Raw genomic sequence first — 27,054 nt, forward strand, 5'->3', positions numbered from 1 at the left:
TCCGTTAGTCGCCTCTTACGACAGGCATAGTCGCCTTTTATGGCAAGCATGGGTTGCTGAAGACCTATTCTATCCCGGATCTTCACAGGGAGACAAGCATGGATTGCTGAAGACCTATTCTATCCGGGATAGTGAAGTGATAGTGAATGCCCAGTTGCTAGACACTGCATTGCAATTCACCTTGCCAGAAACTTATGATTCCCACATTCACCCAGACCATGTTTCTTGCTTTGTCAGCACCATGCCCATGCTTGGTAAATGTCTAAAGCCTGCATGACTTTGGGCTTTCATCCCATATCAAACTGACAAGCCGTAACATAACAATACTATTCAAAGAGGGGTTAATACCAACCCAATCACAATTGCAACAGTATCACAAGTCGTGTTTTAACTAACACAAAACAATTGCAACAGTAACAATGCCCTCCATAGTCACCCCTTCCTTTTAGACAGAAAGGCACTATTAAACAATTCCATCAACCAGCAGCGTGCATCTCCATAGACACTGACTTTTAGCCCTTCTCTGTTTCTGACAGTTAAATATCCATGGAATCATGTTCATCAGAAGTTGTTAATCTCAGCAGAAGATAAGCCGAAGCACTCCTGGTAAATTATCCACATCAGAAAGTAGTTCCGGCAGGGACTGAGTTTCCTGTTCGGCAATTTGACAGTTGGTGGTAGCACTCTCCTGCAACTGTAAGTTGGGTCATGACTGCATCTTGAACTCTTTGTTCAGTACGTCCAGACTGTTTGAGTCACAGGCGTTGTAGAGGTCAGGTCGGCCGAGCATAGAGAGGGTCATTCGAAGAGTTGACCAGATGTTGGTGGACATGACAGACTCCGGACCATCTGGGCCTCGACTCTGCTGCTGCATGTTCAGAGCTGTTAAAAAATGCTCAGCTGCCTCTCTGAAAAAAGAAAAAGGATTAGGAATTACCGTATTTGACATAATAAGCACCCTGCTCTAATAAGCTTTTGTGAATTCATTATTTTCTCTTTAATGAACAACTGTTAAACATCTCTCACTTTTAAAAGGCAACTTTATCTTAAAATCAAGCCATCATCTGAATACACAACCCTCGTTAAAGCAGGAGTACACTGGATAAACATGACCCTCGTTAAAGCAGGAGTACACTGGATAAACATGACCCTCGTTAAAGCAGGAGTACACTCGATAAACATGACCCTCGTTAAAGCAGGAGTACACTCGATAAACATGACCCTCGTTACAGCAGGATTACACTCGATAAACATGACCCTCAGTAAAGCAGGAGTACACTCGATAAACATGACCCTCGTTAAAGCAGGAGTACACTGGATAAACATGACCCTCAGTAAAGCAGGAGTACACTCGATAAACATGACCCTCAGTAAAGCAGGAGTACACTTGATAAACATGACCCTTGCTAAAGCAGGAGTACACTCGATAAACATGATCCTTGTTAAAGCAGGAGTACACTCGATAAAAATGACCCTCGTTAAAGCAGGAGTACACTGGATAAACATGACCCTCGTTAAAGCAGGAGTACACTCGATAAACATGACCCTCGTTAAAGCAGGAGTACACTGGATAAACATGACCACCGTTAATGCAGGAGTACACTCGATAAACATGACCCTCGTTAAAGCAGGAGTACACTGGATAAACATGACCCTCGGTAAAGCAGGAGTACACTCGATAAACATGACCCTCGTTAAAGCGGGAGTACACTTGATAAACATGACCCTCTTAAAGCAGGAGTACACTCGATAAACATGACCGTCCGAAAACATAAGATGTCCGAAAACACATGATTGGCCGATATATTCTCACTTCGACAATGTCAAGGAAGGCTACAATTGAATCTAGCATAAGGATGTCTGATAATGAATAGCCATTAACGTTCAATAGTGTCAGGCAGCCACAGACCAATGTTTGCTGTTATTACTTCTTCCCGTGGAAGACATGCGTTTCTTTTGTCAAAATCAATGACTTATCATTAGACAGTCCTGAGTATTTTTCATATCAACCTGAGCAAACAGAAAATTTGTGTTCAAACCCTTCAGACCTACCTGTGAGCACCAAGGTTTATACAGGCGATGCCAAGATTATACCGAGATCGGATAAAGCCGGGCGACAGCTGCAATGCATTGTGGTACGCTTCCACCGCTTCCTCGCTCCTGTTGCCGTTAGCCAGAGTAGCCCCCAGCTTGTTCCACAGCAAGGCATCCTGGGATACAAGAGTGAGTGAGTGAATGTTGTTTTCACTACTAGTGAGTGAGTGAGTTGGGTTTAATGCCGCTTTTAACAGTATTCCAGTTATATCGCCGCGTGTCAGCTTCATGTGGGAGGAAAGCCCGAAGTGATGCAGGTCTCAGATGTTTACTGCTTTGGTGAAACCCACGAGCACAGGTATGGTGCTGACAAACCTAGAAACATAATCGGGGCGAACCGGGATTCGAGCCCACAATCATAGGTTTTTGGCGTGCCCAGGGGACGCAACTCTGCACAGCGAATTGCGGCGCCTTAGACGACTGGGCCACCGTGCCCCGTTTTCACTACTAATTTTCACTACTAATAAGCATTTAGTGTAACAGGTATTAAAGCAAACAGTGAAGGTAAGAGTCAGTACTTGTATCGAGAAGTAAACAATCGCGATCCACCAAAGCATCGGTGCATCGTCCCACTACTAGGGATGACTATTGGTCTGGAAATCACTATTGCGATAACTATTAATATTGAAAGAAACTATTGTGATAACTATCGATATTGCAAGCAACTATTGCGATAACTATCGATAGTTTTCAGTGTATCATTTTAGATGGATTTTAGAGTAGAATTAAACCTTGGAACTGAAGTTTCCTTTGAATGTGATAACCATAACAACAAATAAAAAGTAAAGTTTGAGATATGACTGATTTCTTTTTTCTTTACCCTAATAATTTAAGAAAAAGAAACTTCCACATTACCATGTGTAAATTACAACCACTCATGATCAAAAGAAAAACAAATTTGAACAGCTTGGCATGTATTTTATAGATATGGTAAATACAATCAAAACTATTGATATTCCTAACTTAAATCGACACTATTGATCGGTTTAACAATCGATTTATTGACTTTAAGTGCTTACCAATAGCAATATATTGATATTTCAATTTATCGTGACACCCCTACCCACTACTACTGATAACATGAGTGAGTGAGTGAGTATGGTTTTACGCCGCTTTTAGCAATATTCCAGCAATATCACAGCGGGGGACACCAGAAATGGGCTTCACACATTGTACCCATGTCGGGAATCGAACCGGGTCTTCGGCGTGACGAGCGAACGCTTTAACCACTAGGCTACCCGACCGCCCCACTGATAACATGAGCATCAGTCTGACCCATCAGGTTGTGTTGACCCTCAGAGAGCCTGTCTACCCAGTCCCATGTTAGTCGACTATGGCCACAAGGATGAGGCCCTGACCTGGAACCCCACAGGACTTGACACAAGAGAACAATGGGGCTTTAACATGTGCTTGACAAAATAATGAGAAGTTTGCCCACAGTAGATACAAAAATTCAGTGCCTGGTTCAAGGATTTAATTATCACAAGGCATCACTGATGTTGAATATCATACCTCAAAAGGCCTGGTGTAAGCTTGGAGTAAGTAGTGTCAAACTATATTAGCCTGTACCCAGTAATGTCTGAAAAATAACTCCTCGGCTCGGCTACGTTTACTGATATTAAGTCATGATTGGTAAGCTAGAATTTGTGTTAATCCTGAAATATGTTTAGGATATTTTACCAGGAATGGTTCTGTCCATCCTAAAGGGCTTCGCAGTATTCTTAAGTGTTATAGGGAGTGAATGAGTTGGGTATAACGCCTCTTTGAATAGCGTCTTAGTCACATCTCAGGTGTCAGCTTATTGTGGGAAGAAAACCTGAAGTGAACCCCGACAGGTATTGTTGAACCAAGAAACATAATCAGGGCGAATCTGGGATCTGAACTGACGAAAACAGGCATGCCTAAGGGATACAACTCTGCACACAACTCGGACTGTGCCAACTGTTATGGAGACTTTGGTTGTTTTATATCTGACCTTGGGTTTGACTTGCAGCGCCGCCTGGAAGCAGTCCACAGCCTTGTTGTATTCCCCACTCAGGTTGAACAGGACGCCCAGGGCACACTGGAACACAGAATACTTGGTACATGGACTGAGTGAATGTTGTAACTAGGGCTGGGACAAGTCCAAATTTACTATCCGGGTACCAAACCCCCTATCATCCGGCCCTACCTGGGTACCAAAACCCCTATCATCCGACCCTACCCGGGTACCAAACCCCCTATCATCCGACCCTTCCCGGGTACCAAATCCCCTATCATCCGACCCTACCCAAGTACCAAAGCCCCTATCATCCGGCCCTACCTGGGTACCAAACCCCCTATCATCCGACCCTACCTGAGTACCAAACCCCCTATTACCCGACCGGGTCCGGGTAGTCCAGTGGGTACCGGGGTCCTACTCAGGGCCCACCTGACCCGAGTTACCCGTCCCAGCCCTAGCTGTAATGTCCCAGTCAGCATTTTTCCAACAATATCACGGGATCCTGCATATAATCAACTCTGGTTAGTTACTGACAGTCTGACAGGTAGAACAAAATTGAACTTGTGTATACTTCTATCGAAACCAGACACCTGGTCATATATTACTTCTCTCCAAGATTTCATTCAATTTTGTTTACATTGATTTCGGCAAAATTGTGTATGATCTGATCGGCAAATCACATCAACTCACAATGAACTCGCCATTAAACGAACATCAGTGGTAATAGCTACGTCTTTGGTCTTACTATCAATTCATATGAAATTACTTTTCAGTTATAATGGCCATTTTTTATACAGAATCACCCTTAGAGCGGGGAGAAAATGTGTAAACAGCTAGGAAATTGCTATTTCCTGCTTAATTCACGAGACAAATACACATGTAATTTAAATATCTGCATATGAAACATCGTCTGGCATCCAGTACACAAATACCATTGATTTTGTAAATCATCATTTTATTATAAATTTCATGTTTTCATTTACCAAATTAGCAAACAGCAAAACAAGCACACAAACTCCTATTGCTGCCATGACCATAACACTTGATGCACAGTAAAGCAGTGCGCAGGTAAAGGGAAGTAACTGCACGCTACATTGTTTTTATGAATTTGTAGCATGTTACTGCCAGGGTGGTGTGTTCGAGACTCGGAATATTTAAGGACTTTATTTTTTGGAAAACGGGAATATAAATGAAACGTGTGGCTTTGTGCCTGAGAATCAAGACTATTTCTTTTTTTTAGCCTAATCCTTATTTTAGTCAGCTCTTATAGTGGCCTATTCTGACCTTGACTCCAGAGAGGGTTACCATGGTTACTCTGTAGAACCCGGGTGGTTCGGCGCGACGAGTGAACACATAAGCCACTAGGCTACCCGACCACTCCATTCGTTATTATATGTATCACATTGATGCTTGTTTCTATAAAATCAAACTCCCATATAATATACAACTAAGAATTGGCTCTCACTTTGTGAGATTTCATCAGAGTATGAACGACTGAGACAAACAATGGTAAGCCGTCACTCCAAGTATGTTCATACTCCAGCAAACTCCCACGAAGTGAAGGTCATTTCTTACTACGGTTTGATCTTGTGATTGTGAGTAAGATAGCGTCACCTGTACATCGGCGTCTATCTTGCCGCGGTCCTCCATGCGGACAGCCTTCAGGTACAGATCCTTCACGTCCTCGTAGTCTTGGCTGCAGAGACAGGGCAGTGTGCATGAGACGAACACCACGTCATTTCAGATTGAGATTGTACATAAAAATAGTCCATGTAATGTCTGGTAGTACTCTCTTGTTTGGGGTGAAAAATCATATATCATCCACAACTGGCTCCCACAGGAGATATCGCTTGGGTGAAATCAAGAAATGGGCTTCACACATTGTACCCATGTCGGGAATCGAACCCGGGTCTTCGAAGTGACGAGTGAACGCTTTAACCACTAGGCTACATGACCGCCCCCCCCACCCCTACATTTTCGAAATGAGTAGAGATAAGTAACAAGTATGAGTCAGCAATATTCCAGCTACATGACCGCGGTCTGTAAATAATTGAGTCTGGACCAGACAATCCAGTGACTGACATTCTGAGCATCGATCCACGCAATTGGGATACGATGACATGCATCAACCAAGTTAGCGAGCCTGACCACCAAATCCCGTTAGTCGCCTCTTACGACAAGCATAATCGCCTTTAATGGTAAGCATGGGTTGCTGAAGACCTAGGTTAGATAATGGGTGAGGTGGGGTCAAATGGGGTTAACATCGCATTCAAGATTACTGCACTTATATAGTGATGTGCATGCACATGTGTACGTGTGCGTGCATGCGTGGCTGCTTGTACTAGTCTGGACTAATAATGATTTTATAGTGCCAGCCCACTGACATATCAATATCTGAAAAAAAGTTAGGTTAATACTAAACAACTACTTATTTCTATTGAAAAAAAACTCTTGTTAACAAAGTGACTTTTGTTTCCTATATCTTTAAATCTAATTTAAAGCATGGGAATTAGTTGGTCCTGATGTAAAACACAGCAAGAACACATAACATCAACAATGACACAACCGGCCTACGTCCACCCTCCCCCCACCAACCCTCCCCATCCCCCCTATATGCAGGTGACTCACGTTGACATGAAGGACGAGGTGACTGGCTTCTCCCCCAGAGGCCCTGGCACCAGACTGGCATACTTGGGGCTGTGTTTGAGCCAGGACTTGAGGGCGTGGCAGGCGTAGGACCCCAGGGACTCGTTGGTGTAACTCACAGCCAGTGACAGCCAGGCGGTCAGGTTAGTGGGAGATAACTCTAAACACCTGATCAGCACAAACAGGAAGTGGGTGACATGGAGGTCAACAACTTTCACAACAGTATGTCACTCGTAACACAGATGTCAGATGGAGAGTCAAGTCCAAAGCCAAAAGTTCCCCATCTCACTAAAATTCTGATCAGCCAGTCAGCATCAAGGCTTCGAAATTCTTATCTGAATCCTGTATCTCATTAGTGAATATAAACAGTCAGTTCCAAATGCAAAAAAATAAAATCGTTCTGTTATATTGTTGTGGATATTTCACATATCCTGTCATTTCTGAGCACCATGGCATCCACACCCAAATGAGTGTACTATGGAGGGTATAATTGTGTATTCAGGTGTTCTCGTTTGCTAAGATCAAATTTCCCAATCAAGGTGGTAAAGAAATCAAACCAAATCATTTTAGAAAGCTGACATCTGATTGGCTCAAGAATCCACACATTCATCAAATAGACGGGTCAAAGGTCAAAGTTCACTCAGGGTTCACCTGAAGTGACCTTCCATGGAGGTGTTGTCATATCTTCACACAGAAAGGTATTGTATCCGCGTAAAGGATATGAGATTGGCGCTATTCCACATAGATACGTTAGCACTATGAGTCTATGTTAAAGCATGGAAGTTACGATAGTCTTAGTGTTGAGACTGCATTGTGAGATAGCACTATGTCTTGTACTGGGAAATACAGTAGATCCATCAATTGCTGTTGATTTTGTTGCATCATCCAAGTAAGTGAGTGAGTGAGTTGGGTTAAACATCGCTTTTAACATTATTCCAGTTATATTGCAGCGTGTCAGCTTAATGTGGGAGGAAAGTCTGAAGTGATGCAGGTCTCAGACGTTAACACTTCGGTGAAACCCACGAGCACGGGTATGATGCTGACAAACCTAGAAACATAAGTTGGGTAAACCAGGATTCAAACCCACAATCATAGGTTTCTGGCGTGCCCAAGGGACACAACTCTGCACAGAAAATTGTGGCGCCTTCGATGACTGGGTCACATCAAGTATGTCAATTGGGACAGCAGCGTCCCCAACCCCGACACACACACACCAAATAATTGGCTATTCTCACCTTTTGAGAGCTGCTATGGCCGCAGGTTCATTTTCATTCTCAGCCTGTGACGTTCCCAGGTACTGCCAGGCCTGGAGCACATAAAACATCCAGTGATGCAGGTAGCACTTGGAATGAAGTTCATTAAATGTGCCAATCTTACGTTCAGAAAATGTAACACAACAAATGTCACCCACAAGTAGAAAAAGGAACTTATTGGTACTGGGATGTAATTGTGCTATGACGTCATAAAGACATTTGATTTCAACTTACTTGAAGACTGAGATATGTGATGTCATGTATCTCTGTAAAAAATATGAACTGAAGCTTGTGAGTTGTATTTTTGTGTTCAGTAGATGCGATAGTATTAAAATATAATGAGTGAGTGAGTGAGTTTGGTTTTACGCCGCTTTTAGCAATATTCCAGCAATATCACGGCGGGGGACACCAGAAATGGGCTTCACACATTGTACCCATGTCGCGAATTGAACCTGGGTCTTCGGCGTGACGAGCGAACGCTTTAACCACCAGGCTACCTGACCGCCTCTAAAATAGAAAGTAAAGTCAAAATGTGACTTTTCACCCATAAGGTCCCATATCTCATGGTTGGTCACAATATCGGATCACAGTTCAGGATCAGTAGCAGGATTATGTAAAGTTGTTAACAAAACAAAGAATGCAATGGAGAACTGAGGATTTGGCCCCCACAGATAACCCCAATGGAGGGGGAGGGGCCAGAGACCCTTGGTGTAACAGTGTGTCATGAGACCTGGAGACCTAGACTCCCTAGAATACCCCCAGGGGAGGGGCCTGGGACCCTGGGTGTAACAGTGTGACATGAGAGCTGGAGACCTAGACTCCCTAGAATACCCCCAGGGGAGGGGCCAGAGACCCTGGGTGTAACAGTGTGTCATGAGAGCTGGAGACCTGACCTCCCCCAGGGGAGGGGCCAGGGACCCTGGGTGTAACAGTGTGTCATGAGAGCTGGAGACCTAGACTCCCTAGAATACCCCCAGGGGAGGGGCCAGGGACCCTGGGTGTAACAGTGTGTCATGAGAGCTGGAGACCTAGACTCCCCTAGAATACCCCCAGGGGAGGGGCCAGAGACCCTGGGTGTAACAGTGTGTCATGAGAGCTGGAGACCTAGACTCCCTAGAATACCCCAAGGGGAGGGGCCAGGGACCCTGGGTGTAACAGTGTGTCATGAGAGCTGGAGACCTAGACTCCCTAGAATACCCCCAGGGGAGGGGCCAGGGACCCTTGGTGTAACAGTGTGTCATGAGAGCTGGAGACCTAGACTCCCTAGAATACCCCCAGGGGAGGGGCCAGGGACCCTTGGTGTAACAGTGTGTCATGGGAGCTGGAGACCTAGAATCCCTAGAATACCCCCAGGGGAGGGGCCAGGAACCCTGGGTGTAACAGTGTGTCATGAGAGCTGGAGACCTAAACTCCCTAGAATACCTCCAGGGGAGGGGCCAGGGACCCTGGGTGTAACAGTGTGTCATGGGAGCTGGTGACCTGATCTCCCCCAGGGGAGGGGCCAGGGACCCTTGGTGTAACAGTGTGTCATGAGACCTGGAAACCTGACCTCCCCCCAGGGGAAGGGGCCAGAGGCCCTTGGTGTAACAGTGTGTCATGAGAGCTGGAGACCTGACCTCCCCCAGGGGAGGTGCCAGAGACCCTTGGTGTAACAGTGCGTCATGAGAGCTGGAGACCTGGACCCCCTAGAATACCCCCAGGGGAGGGACCAGGAACCCTGGGTGTAACAGTGTGTCATGAGAGCTGGAGACCTAGACTACCTAGAATACCCCCAGGGGAGGGGCCAGGAACCCTGGGTGTAACAGTGTGTCATGAGAGCTGGAGGCCTAGGCCCCCTAGAATACCCCCAGGGGAGGGGCCAGGGAACATATGTGGCAACAACATGTCTCCTCTACCTCCATGTGCGAGTCATCCTTCCTGACGGCGGCTTCAAACAGCAGCACGGCGTTGGGGATGTCTCCCTGCTCCAGCTTCTCCAGCCCGGCTGTGAAGGGGTTCGGATGCTCCAGCAGAGGGTTTTCAGACTCAAAACTGTAGTTCTGGAACAAAGCAATCACAGTTTAAAAAAAAAAGGCGTTAAATGTGATTTTGTATGACCTGTTTTTCAGATCCTCATACAAAACATTATCATATGTGGCATTAATCAAACGTTTCTTTTTCTAACACTGAAAATTATTTTAACCAAGAGTCCAAAGTACATGTACATCCACATGAAGGAGGTAACTATTTACCCTACATTACTTATATACCTTATTTTATCAAAAGCTTATCAACCCTACTTTTTACCTGTGATGCTTTAAAGATATGACTTAGCAAATGTTATATTTTTATTTTCATTTTGAAAACCAACCCTGTGTAATTTTTTGTAAACATTATGTAAACCATAAACATTTTGATGTAGAATGCAAAAATAAGAACTTGAATTAACTGAAATGATTGACAACACATACAGTGATAAACAGCCGTATCCCCAGTAAATACAAGTATGAAATTGTAACTTGAAAATACAAAATGTAATTTGATAATCATGCCTTCAGGATACATAGTTTTGTCTCCTACCTTGTATGGCTCAGTCTGCTCAAACTCCGTCAACCAGGGCTGACTGTCATTCCTGCAACATGCAACAATGATGATGATGATGATAGCTACATGCATTCATAGATGCTTAGCTTGTTTAGTAACCTTTGTCAAATTCATTAAATAGCTCTGTGACAGTAGACAAGTTAAATGTGAATGAGTTGCTCATAACCAACACTACTGCATTAGCCATTTTCAAGGTTTCAAGATGGCTGTTGTGGTGGCCATACTTGAAATGATTGTCTCTATAAACTTCCATCTTTCACACAGGTTAATTCAAACATCCATTCACCCACTACCACAAAATGAAATTCCTAAGAAAATAAAATATTGATCCCTAATGATGCTATCCATCACACAGTTAAGGGTGCCAACTCCCTTCTCCACCATAATCCTGAACACCGTCAAATTTTTCACTGAGTGTCAATGTTTGCCCATAAATCGAGAGTACTATTTAACACAAATCTCAAAAGCATTAAGAAAAGGTGCAATATGAGGTGAGGTGAAATTGGGTTTAACGTCGCGTCCAAGATTATTGCACTTATATAGCGACGTGCATGTACGTGTATGTGTGGCTGCTTGTACTAGTCTGGACTGATGCCGATTTATAGTGCTAGCTCACTGAGATACCATGCCGCAGTTTAACATGAATACTCCACTCAGACTCTGAGCCGACCAGTCCTTGTTTTAGACCCTTAATGCCGAGCGCCAGACAGGGTAACAACAAGTACCATCTTTAAACGTCTTTCTGTATGACGCGGCCGGGGATCAAACCCCAGACCTTCCACTCTCCGGGCGGATGCTCTACCACTAGACCACGGAGGCGGTCAGGTGCAATATGAAGATAAATTAGTGAAACAATATTATGTAGGAAACCTTTATGTACGGCGTTAATTGTACCACAATAATGAGTCCTGATTACCCTGTAAACAGAACCCCGAATCCCCCATACCAAAGGGGGTCCGCAGCCTCCAGTCATTCAAGCAACTAATTTGCAAAAGACGTTTGGAATAAAGAGATGACTCAATTGGCAGTGATGACTCGGGTCCTACAGTGTACACTTGTTTACACATCAAGCACAGCCTGTACACTTGCTACCTGTCAACGTCTTCCCAGTGTTTTTGAAGATTATCCCAGAAGGCCTCAGGCTCAGCGTGAGTGGCTGAAAATTCTGTGAACTCCTCTGCCCACTTGTCAGTCACTGAAGCCCCTGCCTGGAGAATAGAACAGCCAATCAAAACAACTGTTGCAATCAGAACAAATATGACACCACACACTGACAAGAAGAAAACTTTTGGACATCCAGTCACCATGGTAAACAGTGTAAGTAGAGGATCAATAATGATAGACACATGGTAGCAGTCAAGTATTGTGCTAGCTGGGCATTATCTGAGTTACATAAGGACAGTTTAGGATAGGCCCAGCAGAGAAAGGATGACTAAGTCTTATCTTATCAATATCTTTATTTATTATGAAGGCAATAGGCCCACTTCAAATAACAATTTACCATGTTTACAAACCGAGGATGGTGACACACGCTAAAGTCATGTTTTTTTCTTATTTCAAATGAATAGTATATGTATAGTCTGGGAGGTAATTTAAGGTACCGACGTTTACTACAATATATGAAAATATCGGACCTACTCCAGTCAAAGTTGGTATGAGATTATTAAACAGTCATACATAACTGGATATAACATTTAAAGACAATCAGTGCATGAATAAAAAATCTGTCTACTTAGCTATCACTATATTTCATCAACAACCAGACCTGTTCGTCACGGGTAGAACGAGCATTCACTGAAACAGCCATCTTCATAATGCTACCCCTGCATCACAGGGCCATATGACACAGTTGAACCAATCAACTCAACTCGAAAGGGTGCACGGGAATCACGCATGTTGAGACGCCCAACGCTAACACCGTATTCATGTGACCTCTGTCATATAGCTTGAATATTGCTGAGGCGTTAAATAACAAACAAACAAACAAACAAACAAACAAACAAACATAAACAGACTCATGCCATTCCCAAAGTTCACATTGAGGACAAATTGAAAACAGAACATACTGTCCACATAACAGCAACCTAATCCTTAACGCAGCCTAAAACCAGCAAGAGAGACTAGTCTTTCATAGACCAATCTTACAGAGACAAGCTTTACAGAGGCCAGCCCTGCCATGACGAGACATCTCCAGCTACCACACAACAGCAAAAAAAAAGCCAGAAGCTGAACAAATATTTGGTTAATCAATGCATGTCCACTTCTTGATCTGAAATAAGCTGACAGAATTTGACCCATGGCCCCATGCTAGATCTCCCTACCTGCCCTGCTGAGAATTCTTGCGCCCAGTCATCTGACCTTTGACCTGGTGTTTTCTGTAGCACTTTATTATCCTCTATTGTAATTTCCCCATCACCAATACGCTTCACAAACTTCATGAACTGGAAGTAGATCAGTTAAACTCACAGCACGAGACTTCATGTCAACTCAAGAATATTGGTAAAATCCTTAAAACAGGTCCTAAAAGATTCAAGGAAAATTTAAAACTTTGGTCAGTTATGAAATTGTGCATATGAAATCCTTAGTCCTTCCTCTTTTACCACGCTGTATATTAAATAATATTCTATGTTTATTATCAAACCATCAATATGTACACAAAGATAGGACGGATTCAAACAGGTAAACAAAATCCTACTTTTTGTATCTTCCGATCAGAGAGTGCTTATGAATGATTGAGAGTTAATTCTGTATGTAAAAACGTCCTTCAGTGTCATTAAACAGATTTGACCTCTTGACATGAGGTATAAAACAAATAACAGTGAAACAAAACACCACCAATAAAATAATAAATCAAAGTGTTCCGTTCGGTTAACATGGGGCAAGTTTTGACTTAAGTGAAAGGGAGATAACTCCTCACAAGCAGAGGCTACAAATTTGGGCTCGATGATGGTAGGAATGAGAAGTTTTTAAGTGAGAAAAATGTACAAATATTTAGTTCAAGCAACCACAAAATTTTGTCCAACAACTGGTAGAGGGGTACACAAAGTATGTGATCTATAACACCAGTTGTCGGACTTTCATTCTTGTGGAAGCCTCGGTGGCTGAGTGGGTTAGATCGCTGACTTTGTGTGCTGGCGATAAGGTGCCTCAGTGAGAGTGTGGATTCGAAAGATGGGACTCAACCCCCAAAAGTACTAGAATTTGTACTTCACTAAGAAAGTGTTATCCTAAATATTACATTTGTTACATTTGACCACTTTCTAAATAGCATTGTGTATTCATAACATTCACTCACACTCTCGCCAAACACTGGGGTGATAAATATGTTAGTACAATCTTTACCTCAGAGTTAGTGAACTTGGGATCATCAACAGAGCCGATCAGATCGTTGGCCGTCTTCTCTAAATCAGCACCCTGACTGTTGGCAGACTGATACTCATCAATCCACTTGGTGTCGTCAAGCTGCTCTCGCTCGTACTGCTCCGACCTGGCCACCAAACAACAGACACCGGGAGAACTGAATACTAGGGCTGTTACGATTCACTCGCGTATTCGGTGAATCGAACCGTATCCATTCATGAATTGAATTCGTTTATCGTGACCAATAGAATTGAATATTCATGAATGTGCAGTCATGTTCATTTACATACCCTGTATCTAAAAATATCCATAAGAACATATTATATTCATAGATTTCGTGAAAGACAACACTCTTATAACATTTCATTTGACAGTATTGTGGTCACTGGTCATTGTTGCATTTAAACAGATACTAGCACCTGGATAGGTGCAGTATATCAATGAATAATATGTTAATAATTAACAAACCATGTCAAATAATTTGTGTTGCTTTTGTTTCACTGAATATAACAAATAATACATCAACTGCTGACTTGTTATTGTATTCGTGAATTAATATTCGTATTCATTACTCTATATTCGTGATATGAATCGCATTCGCCTCATAGTGTATTCGCTGCAGCCCTACTGAATACTATAATCAGAAATCTTTACCCTGTGTCATAGCAAGGGCTGGGACGATAAATCAACTGTGCGATCCGATATTTATCACGATACCTTGCTCACGATCTGATACGTATCATGATACATGCATGTGCTCTTATCTGTTGTTCCTAAGCCATCTTTTTCATTGACAGGATGGCCAAATACCTGGCACACTGATGATTTACAGTTGGCAGTGTCATATGGCGCAATGGATGAAAATATTTCACTACTCATTTTCATTAATAATTAGTGTTTGATGTAACATTTATTGAAAAATACATTTAAGGTAAGAATCGATACTTTTTACTTAGTGTGCGATTGTGATCGATACTTGTATTGAGAAATAAGAAATTGCGATGCATCGGTGTATCAACCCACTACTAATCATAGCTGAGTGTATATACTGTAACTGTTCAACCAAACCAGGGGATGATAGAGTGAGGAACAATCAGGGTATGATGTGGGGTTTAACAAAAATAGTTTGTTGATATGTGTGCAGACCTTATTGACACTACTTCAAGTTAATCCCAAAGGAGGGCACAATAATGGTTAAGGGTTTGTGTGTTGGAAATTTTAGGACCACTTGCAGCTATGTCTGATTGAGCCCACATTTTCATTACCGTATTCGACGTAATAAGCGCCCTGCTCTAATTAGCGCCACGCTCTAATAAGCGCCACAGTGATATCTGCTAATATATTGGCTAGTTAATCCCAATTAACACCTCTTCCGATTGATCAATGTACACAAGACTTATTTATTTGTGTATAAGATGCACTCTAGTGTTATATGCACCCTTAATTATGGGCAATTAAATTCTGGAAAAATATCTGTCGTGTATAATACGCACAGACATTTTTTGTATCATTTCAGGTACATAAACCTAGAAATTTACAATCTTTCAACTCTTTTCAACTTTTTTTCACCAAACTTATATTCTAATAAGAGCACTGTATTTCTAATTTTGAGAGCGCCCTGAACGCTTATTATGTCGAATATGGTATGTCAGTTTTATGTTGTTTCTTTCTTGTTCTTAAATGTCGCAGTCAGCCACTGGACTGAAGAACTGTTCATGGGTTGTGTAGTTCAAATACAAGAACAATGTCATTTACTTTGCGGACTGAACTTTGAGGAGCACGTGATTTCAATGTGTATCAGATGAACGTTTAGGATAACTGTTCAGTGACTGTTTGTTTCTATATCTGCTTTCAGGAAATGAACTTTGTCGTGAGAGAACATTAAAATGCACATGCTTTCCTGAATGTTTGTCGTATATAAGCATGCTGGTTGATCTTTAAGAGTCTAGCTTCAACCATTGTAGTGACTAGACAGTAGAACACATGGATAGACTGATGTGTTCATCATAGTCGCCATGGCATCGTTGTTTGTAGTTTAACCTTCAGTCATATTCGGACTGATTTTGAAAAGGAAATACTACTATTTTCGTGTCGTGTTCTGCCTTCAATTCAAGTATGTAACAAGAGTTTGCCACTAACGTGGCTATATCCCCAGCCCCTGTTGCAGAATTTATGGCATAATTAAATCTAAACAAACCCTAACCTTTTTTAACCGAGGTTGAACTTGTCATGGAAATTGTAAACCTACGTCCATCTTGCTGCCATGGAAACGTAAAAAATAAAAATTTCTAAAATTTCTAAATAGCAAAAGGCACTTGTTCAGCATGTACCTGACAAACCTGCAAAGTTTCATGAAAAATATTGAACGGTTTATGAGTTATGCTCCGGAAACAAAACGTGACGGACGGACGGAGCCTGTTTCTATATCCCCCGCAAACTTTGTTGGGCGGGGGATAAAAATGTATTTGTGGGATATTTAAAGGTGAATAGAAAACTTTAGCATTTATTTTCATTCCACTGCGAAACAGCCACCTTCCACCTATATGTCAGAAGCCTGTAAATAATTGAGTCTGGACCAATCCAGTTTTTTTATTATTAACTGACATGTTACATACATATGTTGACATTTTATCCACCAAGTCACCAAGCCCACAGATCCACTAAGTCATCGCAGATGACAAGCACGTGATGTTCGGGACCAAACCTAATCTGGAATACCCAGGAGGTCAGTTTGACGTACCATGTTTTATCTTGTGTGGGTTCGAGGTACTCCTCAGCCCACTTGGTATCGGCCGCCGCCGCCGCCTGTTGCCCTGCCTGGAAGTCCCTCACCCAATCACCACCTGATGCCGCCATGTTCTCCGTCGACAGGAATTCCTCTGCCCAGTTGGCGTCAGATGCCAACTCAGCTATTCCAGGAGCTTAATGGAAATGAAAGTCGAGCTTCAACAACAACAACAACATGTTTGTTTGTTTGTTTGTGAGACCTAGTCTTCCCTGGAATCCCAACAGGGAGACAAGCATGGCATTCTTAAGACCTAGTCTGCCCCGGAATCCTAGTGTGTGACCTGACCCTCACCTCAGGGGACCTAGTCTTGCCCAGAATCCCTGTGATTTACCTCACCCTCACCTCGGGGGACCTAGTCTTGCCCGGAATCCCCGTGATTTACCTCACCCTCACCTCGGGGGACCTAGTCTTGCCCAGAATCCCTGTGATTTACCTCACCCTCACCTCGGGGGACCTAGTCTTGCCCAGAATCCCTGTGATTTACCTCACCCTCACCTCGGGGGACCTAGTCTTGCCCGGAATCCCCGTGATTTACCTCACCCTCACCTCAGGGGACCTAGTCTTGCCCGGAATCCCCGTGATTTACCTCACCCTCACCTCGGGGGACCTAGTCTTGCCCGGAATCCCCCTGCATGACCTGACCCTCACCTCGGGGGACCTAGTCTTGCCCAGAATCCGCCTGCATGACCTGACCCTCACCTCGGGGGACCTAGTCTTGCCCAGAATCCCCCTGCATGACCTGACCCTCACCTCAGGGGACCTAGTCTTGCCCAGAATCCCCATGAGTGACCTGACCCTCACCTCGGGGACCTAGTCTTGCCCAGAATCCCCGTGCATGACCTGACCCTCACCTCGGGGCACCTAGTCTGGCCCAGAATCCCCATGAGTGACCTGACCCTCACCTCGGGGACCTAGTCTTGCCCGGAATCCCCGTGAGTGACCTGACCCTCACCTCGGGGGACCTAATCTGGCCCAGAATCCCCATGATTGACCTGACCCTCACCTCAGGGGACCTAGTCTTGCCCGGAATCCCCGTGATTGACCTGACCCTCACCTCGGGGGACCTAGTCTTGCCCGGAATCCCTGTGCGTGACCTGACCCTCACCTCGGGGGACCTAGTCTTGCCCGGAATCCCTGTGCGTGACCTGACCCTCACCTCGGGGGACCTAGTCTTGCCCAGAATCCCCGTGATTGACCTCACCCTCACCTCTGTGTGGCATGTGCTTCATCTCCGACTCCTCGATCTCCCTCATCTCCTGCAGTAGGCTGCTCATGTGGAAAGTCTGGGGGGCGATCGCCGTCTGATGCCCCATCATGAACTCATTCACCAGCTGAAACACACGACATGCACTAGATCTACCTGCTTTTGGGTCGGACTGGTAGCCTAGTGTTTAAAGCGTTTGGTCGTCAAGCCGAAGACCCGGGTTTGATTCCTGATGTTGGTACAATGTGTGAAACCCATTTCTGGCGTCCCCTGCAGTGATATTGCTGGAATATTGCTAAAATCGGCATAAGACCATACTCATTCTCTCACTCACTCACGCCGCACTCAGCAATATTTCAGCTATATGGCGGCAGTTTGTAAATAATCAAGTCTGGACCAGACAATTATTATTATACATTTATATACCACAGGTAGATAGATACTAGTATCTACTCAAATGTGGTTTCATATGTTCCCTGACCAGTGGATGCGTTTGCATTCCAGTTATCATTCTCAACTCCCTGGGGAGTATACAACCCAAACTGCCTACGGGCGCTAAAGGTTTTTTACATCCACGTCACATATTGGGTACCCATTCCCGGCTGGGTGAACAGAGGCACATGTGAACTATGTCACTTGCCCAGGGTGACACCACACGTTTTGACACTTGTGTTTTGGGTTTATGTACGTATTCATGTTTCCACCTTCTGGTCATCTACCATTGGACAAGTTGGTTCTTTTGAATACACAGGGTGTATGTACTGTACACTAGAGGTAGTGACAACACTGTAAAGACCTGTAAACATTATTGGTCCCAAGGCTGAATAACAACCCAGTCACTAGGGGGATACGATTTCAGCACTTATAAACTAATCTGAACTTAATGTCAATTACAAACTAGGAAAAGTAAAGGTCTCAAAGTTAATTTTTTTACAAAGTAGCCATATGGCTACAAGTATTTTTTTCCAGGTAGCCAGTGGCAAAATCAAGAAGTCAAGACAATATTGTAGGTAGCCAAAAGCGTTTGAAATTACCTTTTGTCAAATAACTATTATAATATGTACAAGTCATAACACTAGTCTGTCCAATGAGCTAAAATACTAATTAACATACATTAATATATATGTTGGTTTGTTGGTTTGTTGTTTAACGCCACACTCAGCAATATTCCAGCTATATGATGGCGGTCTGTAAATAATCGAGTCTGGACCAGACAATCCAGTGATTAATATCATGAGCATCAATCCACGCAATTGGGATTGATGACATGCATCAACCAAGTCAGCGAGCCTGACCACCCGACCCCGTTACCGTATTTCGCTGTGTATAAGGCGACCCCACGTATAAGACGACCCCCCTGTACACGCCTTCAAAATCAACCCAAAATCCTATACTCCGTGTATAAGGCGATCTAGAATGAAGCACATCACAAGTGCGCACACAAACCTTATATATGCAATAAAAATATGTTGTGTTGTTTTTTCTACAATGATAGGTCGCGTGTGTAACTCCAGCACACGTCGCCATTTTGTGTTTACACGGTACAACACCAAATTGGTGCCCGTAAAATAAAATTCATTTATGAAGTAATAACATATAAGAGACAATGGTGAGTAATTTAATCGCCAATTAACTATGTTGAACTAACTAGGCTTATATTTGCTTCACATTCAGCGTGTTCGTTCCACAATCACTTATACACACCGTCTCCAACAGTTGTTAATACAACTGTAAAAACAGCGGGAATTGATTTCAGCTTCACCGGTTATCACATGTTAGGTCACATGTGCAATATGCAAATGCTTACCGGTACTTCCGGATCTCTACTCACGGATGTTGATTGTTTTAACGTGTCAGGTGGTTTGACAATCTGCATCGAGGCGAGGGTCATTTCAACTTTATTTGCAGAAATTATTAAACTTTATGCAAGGAAAAGAGATACAGATCATGTTTATGTATGTATTTTTTTATTTTATTTTTTTTTTTTTATTGTTCCTGGTAAAAGTACATCATGTTTTGGTACGAGTCAAGATACATGACCAAGGTTTTTTAAGAAAGTACATATCATTCACACACATCCATACACACATTCACACTCACTAGAAGCTTTAGTACTTATGAAGACAGAATGCAGGATATATATTTAGTAAAGTTTTGGAATAGCAAGTGTTTATATTTTCAAAAGGTTTTCATAAGGAGCCCATTTCGTATAGAATTCAGTCTGTTTGGCTTTATTAAAGTGTCTATATTTTTCTATTCTATAAATGTGAAATTTGGCCAATAAGAGTATGTAATAAGAGTTTATATATGGAAATAGTTATTGGAACAGTTATTTAGGACTAAATGCAAAGTTTCATTGTCAAATGCTGGGCTGGCTATCGGACGCCGGTTGACATCGCCAGTGGAAAAAAATGTGAGATCTTCGACTCCGTGTATAAGACGACCCCCCTTCTTAACCCCCTCATTTTAGGCACGAAAAACTCGCCTTATACACAGAGATATACGGTAGTTGCCTTTTACGACAAGCATAGTCACCTTTTACGGCAAGCATGGGTTGCTGAAGACCTATTCTACCCCGGGATCTTCACGGGTCTAATAATATATATGTATTGTTGTCAACTATAGGAGGTATTATACGCGAGTACACTTATCAGCAGACATGTATTCCACAATCAGCTGTTATTCATTTTTGTGTCTTCAAATGCAAAGCAATAGAATTTAGTTGCCACTAGAAATTTTTCAAGGTAGTCATTTGGCTTCCTCTGAATTTTAGACAGTAGACAAATTGAAATTTAGGTCGAATAAGCTACCATTTTAGTCGCTTTGAACATGATGTATCAGAAAATAAAATAATGCAAGCATTTAAAATCTGTTGTGCAAACAGTCTTGACAGCAGTTTTAACCTAGAAGGGTCTTGAGTACATTGTTTGGTATATTCAAATTACTCACCTCATCTTGACTTATTTGAGTTAAGGGTTTCCCAGCCTGAAAACAATCACAGAAGCCATGTTAGCTGTCACCACATTACACATTACACAGTGGGTTGGGTTTAGCATTGAGTGAGTGAGTGAGTATGGTTTTACGCCGCTTTTAGCAATATTCCAGCAATATCACGGCGGGGGACACCAGAAATGGGCTTCACACATTGTACCCATGTCGGGAATCGAACCCGGGTCTTCAGCGTGACGAGTGAACGCTTTAACCACTAGGCTACCCGACCGCCTGGTTTAGCATTGATATGAGGCGAGGTGAAATGGGGTTGAACATGGCGTCCAAGATCATTACATTTATACAGCGACGTGTATGCACGAGTGAGTGAGTATAGTTTTACGCCGTTTTTAGCATTATTCCAGCAATATCACGGCAGGGGACACCAGAAATTGGTTCACACATTGTAACCATGTCTGGAATCGAACCCGGGTCTTCAGCCTGACGAGTGAACGCTTTAACCACTAGGCTACCCGACCTCCTGGTTTAGCATTGATATGAGGCATTGTGAAATGGGGTTGAACATGGCGTCCAAGATCATGACATTTATACAGCGACCTGTATGCACGAGTGAGTGAGTATAGTTTTACGCCGCTTTTAGCAATATTCCAGCAATATCACGGCTGGGGACACTGGAAAATGGGCTCCACACTTTGAACCCATGTCGGGAATCGAACCCGGGTCTTCGGCGTGACGAGCCGACGCCTTAACCACGAGGCTACCCCAATACCCCTTCATCCACATGTGTGTGGCTGTTTGAACTAGTCTGGTCAAATACCTATTTTATAGTTCTAGCCCAATGAGATACCATGCTGAGTTTGACATGGATACCCCATTCAGACACAGTATACTGACTACGAGGCAACCATTCCTTGTTTTAGCCCCTTAATGCCAAGTGCCAGGCAGGGTAACAACAAGTACCATCTTTAACGTCTTTTGGTAGGACGTGGCCGGGGATCGAACCACTGCTCTCCAGGCAGACACTCTATCCACTACACCATGGAGCTGGTCACATTGCCTTGAACTCTGTGAGTGAGTGAGTATGATTTTACGTCACTTTAGCAATATTTCAGCAGTATCACAGCAGGGGACACTAGAAATGGGCTTCACACATCAAACCCATGTGGGGAATCGAACCCGGGTTGTTTGGCGTGATTTGAACTCCCTGAGTTACGTCAGTGTGTGTCAGCTTAATGAGAGGGGAACACCCAATGTGGCGCAGATCGTAGATGTTTACTGCTTGCATAAAGAATTCAAGCTGAAGTCCAAGGATCATAATCAGGTTACTAAATAATTTGATGCTATGGTCAGCGGATCCTGGCAACTAAGGGGCACAACTCTGCACATTTACTTGCAGCACTACAGATCATGTGTCCCCAAATAACACAAATGATAAAAGACACATCATACATTTGATACCTGTTTCATAACCATTAACATTCCTTCTTTTATTCATAGTGAGGGCGGTGTTGTAGTCTAGCGGTTTAAGCGTTTGCTCGTCATGCTGAAAACCCGAGTTCTATTCCCAACATTGGTACAATGTGAAGCCCATTTCTGGTGTCCCCTGCCAGGATATGGCTGGAATATTGCTTTAAGCGGCGTAAAACCAATCTCACTCACTCACTCATTCACATATTTATAGTGCCAAGAGGGAATATCAATTGGAAATATTCACATTTTGTAGGACTTTAATAAAATGAATCAAGTACCATTATTTGTTTGTTGTTTTGAGCCACAGACAGCAGTGTTCCTGATATATATGATGCCATACTGTCAATAACTGGATCAGGATCACACAAACCAGTGATTGACATCATGAGCATCGATCTACGCAATTGGGATACGACGACATGCATCTACCAAATCAGCAAGCCTGACCACCCGATCCCGACAGTCGCCTCTTACGACAAGCACAGTCACCTTTGCTTAGAATGTTAACTAATGTTAAAAGGCGACTATGATTGTCAAAAGAGGCGACTAACGGGATCAGGTGGTCAGGCTTGCTGACTTGGTTGATGCATGTCATCGTATCCCAATTGCGTAGATGTCAATCACTGGATTGTCTGGTCCAGACTCAATTATGTACAGACCGCCGTCACATAGCTGGACTATTGCTGAGTGCGGCGTGAAACAACAAATAAACATAAACAAAGTGATGAAATCTGAGAATAGTACAAGGCTATTTGGTATGGTTTTGGTTAACGCAGCTGAGGACAATTGTTATGGTATAGCACAGCCTGTCAGCTAAAAGACCTAAATCCACAAACAGCACATCCTGACACTACTAAGGGACACAACTCTCAGTATCTTGTGGCACCTTAGATAACTGGGCAATTCACAGCCTTGAAAAGACATAAAGTATATGAACATAAAACAATACATGGTGGTGACTATATATACCTGGATTCCAACTGGAGGCCCCTGCCCTGGAGGTCGAAAACCTTCCTGGAAAAAATAAACATATTAGGGATAGAAATAAATCATACTTTCATTAGTCTACTACAGTGTTGCTATCTATCTAACTGTAAAAGTGGTAGTCCTCAAGGAAAATCACTAATTCAATGCTATCTATATCTTTATCCTATCTCACAATATGCATTTCTTACTTCTTTCTTCTACCCTTATGTGGAAACGGGTTTGAACAAAGTTTCCAGCTTCTTAAAACATTTCACCTGAACACCTCACAGCATCACCACGCACTGTAATCCCGTACACGAACGTCTGCATAGCTTGAATAGAGATTGATTCAGCGTACAAGGCCGTAGTTAACTTTTTTTTACGGGGGGGCTACAGTCCCCCCCCAGGCTGGCTACGGCACTGGTGTACGACTTATAACCGATCTGGAAGGGAGCTCCCTCCAGACAATCAGTCCTACAAGACGAATCACACCACTATCTCTGATGAACAATAGGCTGAGCTAGCCTGGCATCTCTTTTAATGCCTCGTCGAAGCTATCAACCATGCCTGAGGGATTGAAGCAACTAACTCAAGAAGAGGAACGATCGACAATATCCACAAGAGAATCAATGCACCAATAACCAGACATGACGTGCACAAGGCAGAGGTGAGCAAGTAAGGACTTGTGGCGACATCGATGTTGAAGATTGGAGTCTCCATACATGTCACTTCCTCCTCCGCAGGGTATTCAATCTGGGAACCTGAATTATAAAGACAATAAACAAAGGAGCAACAATTGCAATATTTATTCTGTACATACAGGATACGGAGCATCGGTATCACCTATCTGCGCTGGTGTGCAATTGTTGCGCCAGGACCAAGGGACCAACCTGGTAGCCTTCTGAATGACCTGTGGTAGAAAGCCGGTCAGGGGAAAGGGGTAACCATTGAGGTTCTCCCATGAGATGTCCAGAGTGTCGGGGTCCGGTGCCTGAGGATTCGGGATGGAGAGACGGACCGAGTATTGAACCTGTTTGAGAAGAGGTTGACGTCTGGTAAAGGTGGCAAATCCACTGGAAAATCATTGGTGGTAACGCCATTGTTGGTGACAGTTGGTCTGGTTGGGAGAGGAGGTCGGCTATGAGATTGTGGATCCGGGGTATGTCCCTCACTTGGACCAGAATGTTCTGGGAGGCCATCAACGGGAAGAAGTCAAGTGTCAGCGACAGGAGCAACATCGAGTTGGTGGAGCCCATCCTATTGATATACCACATGACCGATAGATTGTCTGACTTGATCACGAGATGTGACATGTAAAGGAGCTCGGCCCAGTGTGACACTGCCAGATTGACCACCTTGAATTTCGAGGTTGTTGATATGGAGTTGCTTTTCTTCAATGGAACTGCGCCTGCCACCTGTAGATCGTGGAGTGGCACATCGCCTGGCGGAGCCTGGGACATTAGGCGACTGGCAGCTGACAGTCAGGAAGTGCTAGGAAGGTTCAGGTCGCCGAGCTAGCAGGGGTGGGCTTTGGAGAAAACATGTGGACGTCCAAGGCTGCTGGCTGCTTAACGTAGGCTCGGACACGGGCACACTGGGTGAGGAAACTGTCCGAGACGCATCATCTTTGACTGACAAGGAGGAGATGGCAGACGCCGGGGACAGAACTGGTGGAAGCACCCCATACTAAGCTTAAACATTTAAATGGCAGTCAGTATTTCCTTGTGTATAGACAACACAGCGGTGATGTAGAAGGGTATATATTTGCCTAGTTACTATGACAAAAATGTTTCACTATCAACGTTTGAGTTTGAATAAACTGCCCCCTTTGTCATTTTTTTCTAAACACCCAGAGTGCTTATTACAGTGAATACAGTACCATAGAGGACCAAAAGGACTCCAGGATGCCCTAATTTCAAACACTGCATCACGTCAAAAGTGATTCCCTGGTACCTAACCTTACATTTTGTTTTATCACATGACTACAAATGTACTTACTTGTTTAAATGCCCGATCCCGAGTGAAATGGGAGTTTAACTTCATGAGGGAGTTGCTTCCGCCACATTCCCCATCAACCAGTCCACGTCCAGCCATCTTGCTTCAGTTTGAAATTAAAAAACCTGCAATTAGAAAAAGTAATTTCTAAAATGACATGAAAAGTCAAGAAAACATAAATAGTTTCATTAACAATTCTAAACAATATTACAATATTAGGTCACATAATATTTCTTGTTGCTTATTAATTACAAAAATAAAAAATAGTAGGTTTGATTTCCAGACCAAACCAGCCTTAATACGGATTGTACTAAATGAAAACTATGATTTCAAGAATAAGGAATTTATTTGTCCTTTATGAAGAAACATCACGAAAATGTCATTGCTGGTCGGATAAGTTACTGTACATCAAAATGTGCAACTTCAAAATGAAAAAGGGAAAAGAACTCCATACATGTGGCACCTAAATCAAATGAGCATGTAAAAAAACATTGTAAAAAATATTTATGGCAGAGCCAATTTGTTTTAGGGTCAGGTGAGGGTCAGGGAAACAAGAAATATATTTATGGGGCCTCAGAGTTGTTAGAAGTTAGAGATTACAAGTTATCTGCTAGATGTGTGCAATGTGTATACATGCGTGAAGATCCTGGGTAGAATAGGTCTTCATCAACCTATGCTTAACGCCGCATTCAGCAATATTCCTGCGATATGACGGTGGTCTCTAAATGGAGTCTGGACCAGACAATCCAGTGATTGACATCATGAGCCTCGATCCACGCAATTGGGATACAATGACATGCATCTATCATGTCAGCGAGCCTGACCACCCGATCCATTAGTCGCCTCTTACGACAAGCATAGTCGCCTTACATAGCAAGCATGGGTTACTGAAGACGTATCCTATCCCGATCTTCACAGGTCCATCCATCCACTGGGATCATAAATGAGTTTTGGAATAGAAAAATAAATGGAGGCGAATTAATTATCGGGGACACCTTCACTGTAACATACGGCAACGTGCATGCATCGGGACAATACAATTCTGGTAACTGCTTCTCCGTAATTCTTCCAGTCCGACTGAAGCAGTCTGATCATGATCAGGCCAGTTTGTCGTGCCCTTTGGAAGAAATCTGTTTTATTTCGTTTATTTGCTTTTCAAAACAGTTTCACTAATTCACCTACTTAAAATGAAGGTCTCGATTTTGAAAACTATGCATGTTATGCCTTGCGTTTGAATAATTACGTGTTTTGACGACTTTGTACCTTGTGAGTTGATGTGTTTTTTTTGGCCGAAGTACATCCCTGACTTATGATGTTTACTATTTCCGGTGTCCTTCACCTTTGAATTAAAATAGTCCCAATGTTTTTTTTCTCCTATTGAAACGCATTTCCAAGAATTAGTAAAGTAGTTATTGAATTGTCTTAAATGCTTATTTTTGATAAGTATATTGAAGTAGCAAAGGTGTGGTCCGCCTAAAAGTTTGGCCAATTTGCAACATCATAATGAAATACTTTTTTCCATACCACTTATCAATATACTATTTTATGATTATCGGCGTCTGCTGAAATACATTGGAAAGGAACCGCTGCCCTTGGATGACCAAATAGAAAATATACATGGGCTTAGTGGAAAGTACATGGTTGTCAACGTGAGTCCAAAATTGTCACTCCAAATTAACCTGTCGAAAATCCGGATAGAACTATATGTACCGAATATCAAATGCTTGTCGCAAGGACAGACTTAAGATAAGAAAGTGTTCGTTCC

At 43.1% G+C, this 27,054-nt stretch overlaps 1 protein-coding gene across 6 annotated transcripts; it reads right to left on the reverse strand.

Annotated features, from left to right (window-relative positions):
• LOC124144423 (peroxisomal targeting signal 1 receptor-like) lies at window positions 1-26,618 on the reverse strand. 6 transcript variants are annotated; one of them, XM_046513807.2, is made up of 17 exons: window positions 26,553-26,618; window positions 25,293-25,414; window positions 23,298-23,342; window positions 20,859-20,894; window positions 17,913-18,036; window positions 16,658-16,838; window positions 13,900-14,044; window positions 12,879-12,998; window positions 11,650-11,765; window positions 10,534-10,585; window positions 9,870-10,013; window positions 7,957-8,027; window positions 6,704-6,889; window positions 5,690-5,771; window positions 4,070-4,156; window positions 2,053-2,210; window positions 1-908 (listed from the first exon to the last, which is right to left on the reverse strand). In XM_046513807.2, exons 2-17 carry the CDS (start codon window positions 25,386-25,388, stop codon window positions 707-709), a joined length of 1,845 nt encoding a protein of 614 aa, XP_046369763.2. In that variant the 5' UTR covers window positions 25,389-25,414; window positions 26,553-26,618; the 3' UTR covers window positions 1-706. The 6 variants fall into 6 exon arrangements, with proteins under 6 accessions (XP_046369763.2, XP_046369764.2, XP_048258762.1 ...); XM_046513808.2 differs by having other exon boundaries at window positions 26,533-26,582; XM_048402805.1 differs by lacking the exon at window positions 26,553-26,618 and adding an exon at window positions 26,472-26,494.
• Between the last annotated feature and the right edge of the window lie 436 nt (window positions 26,619-27,054).

This window comes from Haliotis rufescens, unplaced genomic scaffold, assembly GCF_023055435.1.
Source record: "Haliotis rufescens isolate VD_foot unplaced genomic scaffold, xgHalRufe1.0.p SCAF_29, whole genome shotgun sequence".
Taxonomy (NCBI): domain Eukaryota; kingdom Metazoa; phylum Mollusca; class Gastropoda; order Lepetellida; family Haliotidae; genus Haliotis; species Haliotis rufescens.

What these genes read in the sequence shown, in the direction of transcription:
- LOC124144423 (XM_046513807.2), bottom strand. Translation starts at nt 25,388, where the DNA reads ATGGCTGGACGTGGACTGGTTGATGGGGAATGTGGCGGAAGCAACTCC. An exon ending in AAGAATTCTCAGCAGGGCAG is followed by an intron (nt 11,766 to 12,878) that starts GTAGGGAGATCT and finishes TCTATTCTCCAG; the next exon opens with GCAGGGGCTTCAGTGACTGA. An exon ending in CGCTGCAAGTCAAACCCAAG is followed by an intron (nt 2,211 to 4,069) that starts GTCAGATATAAA and finishes CTTGTATCCCAG; the next exon opens with GATGCCTTGCTGTGGAACAA.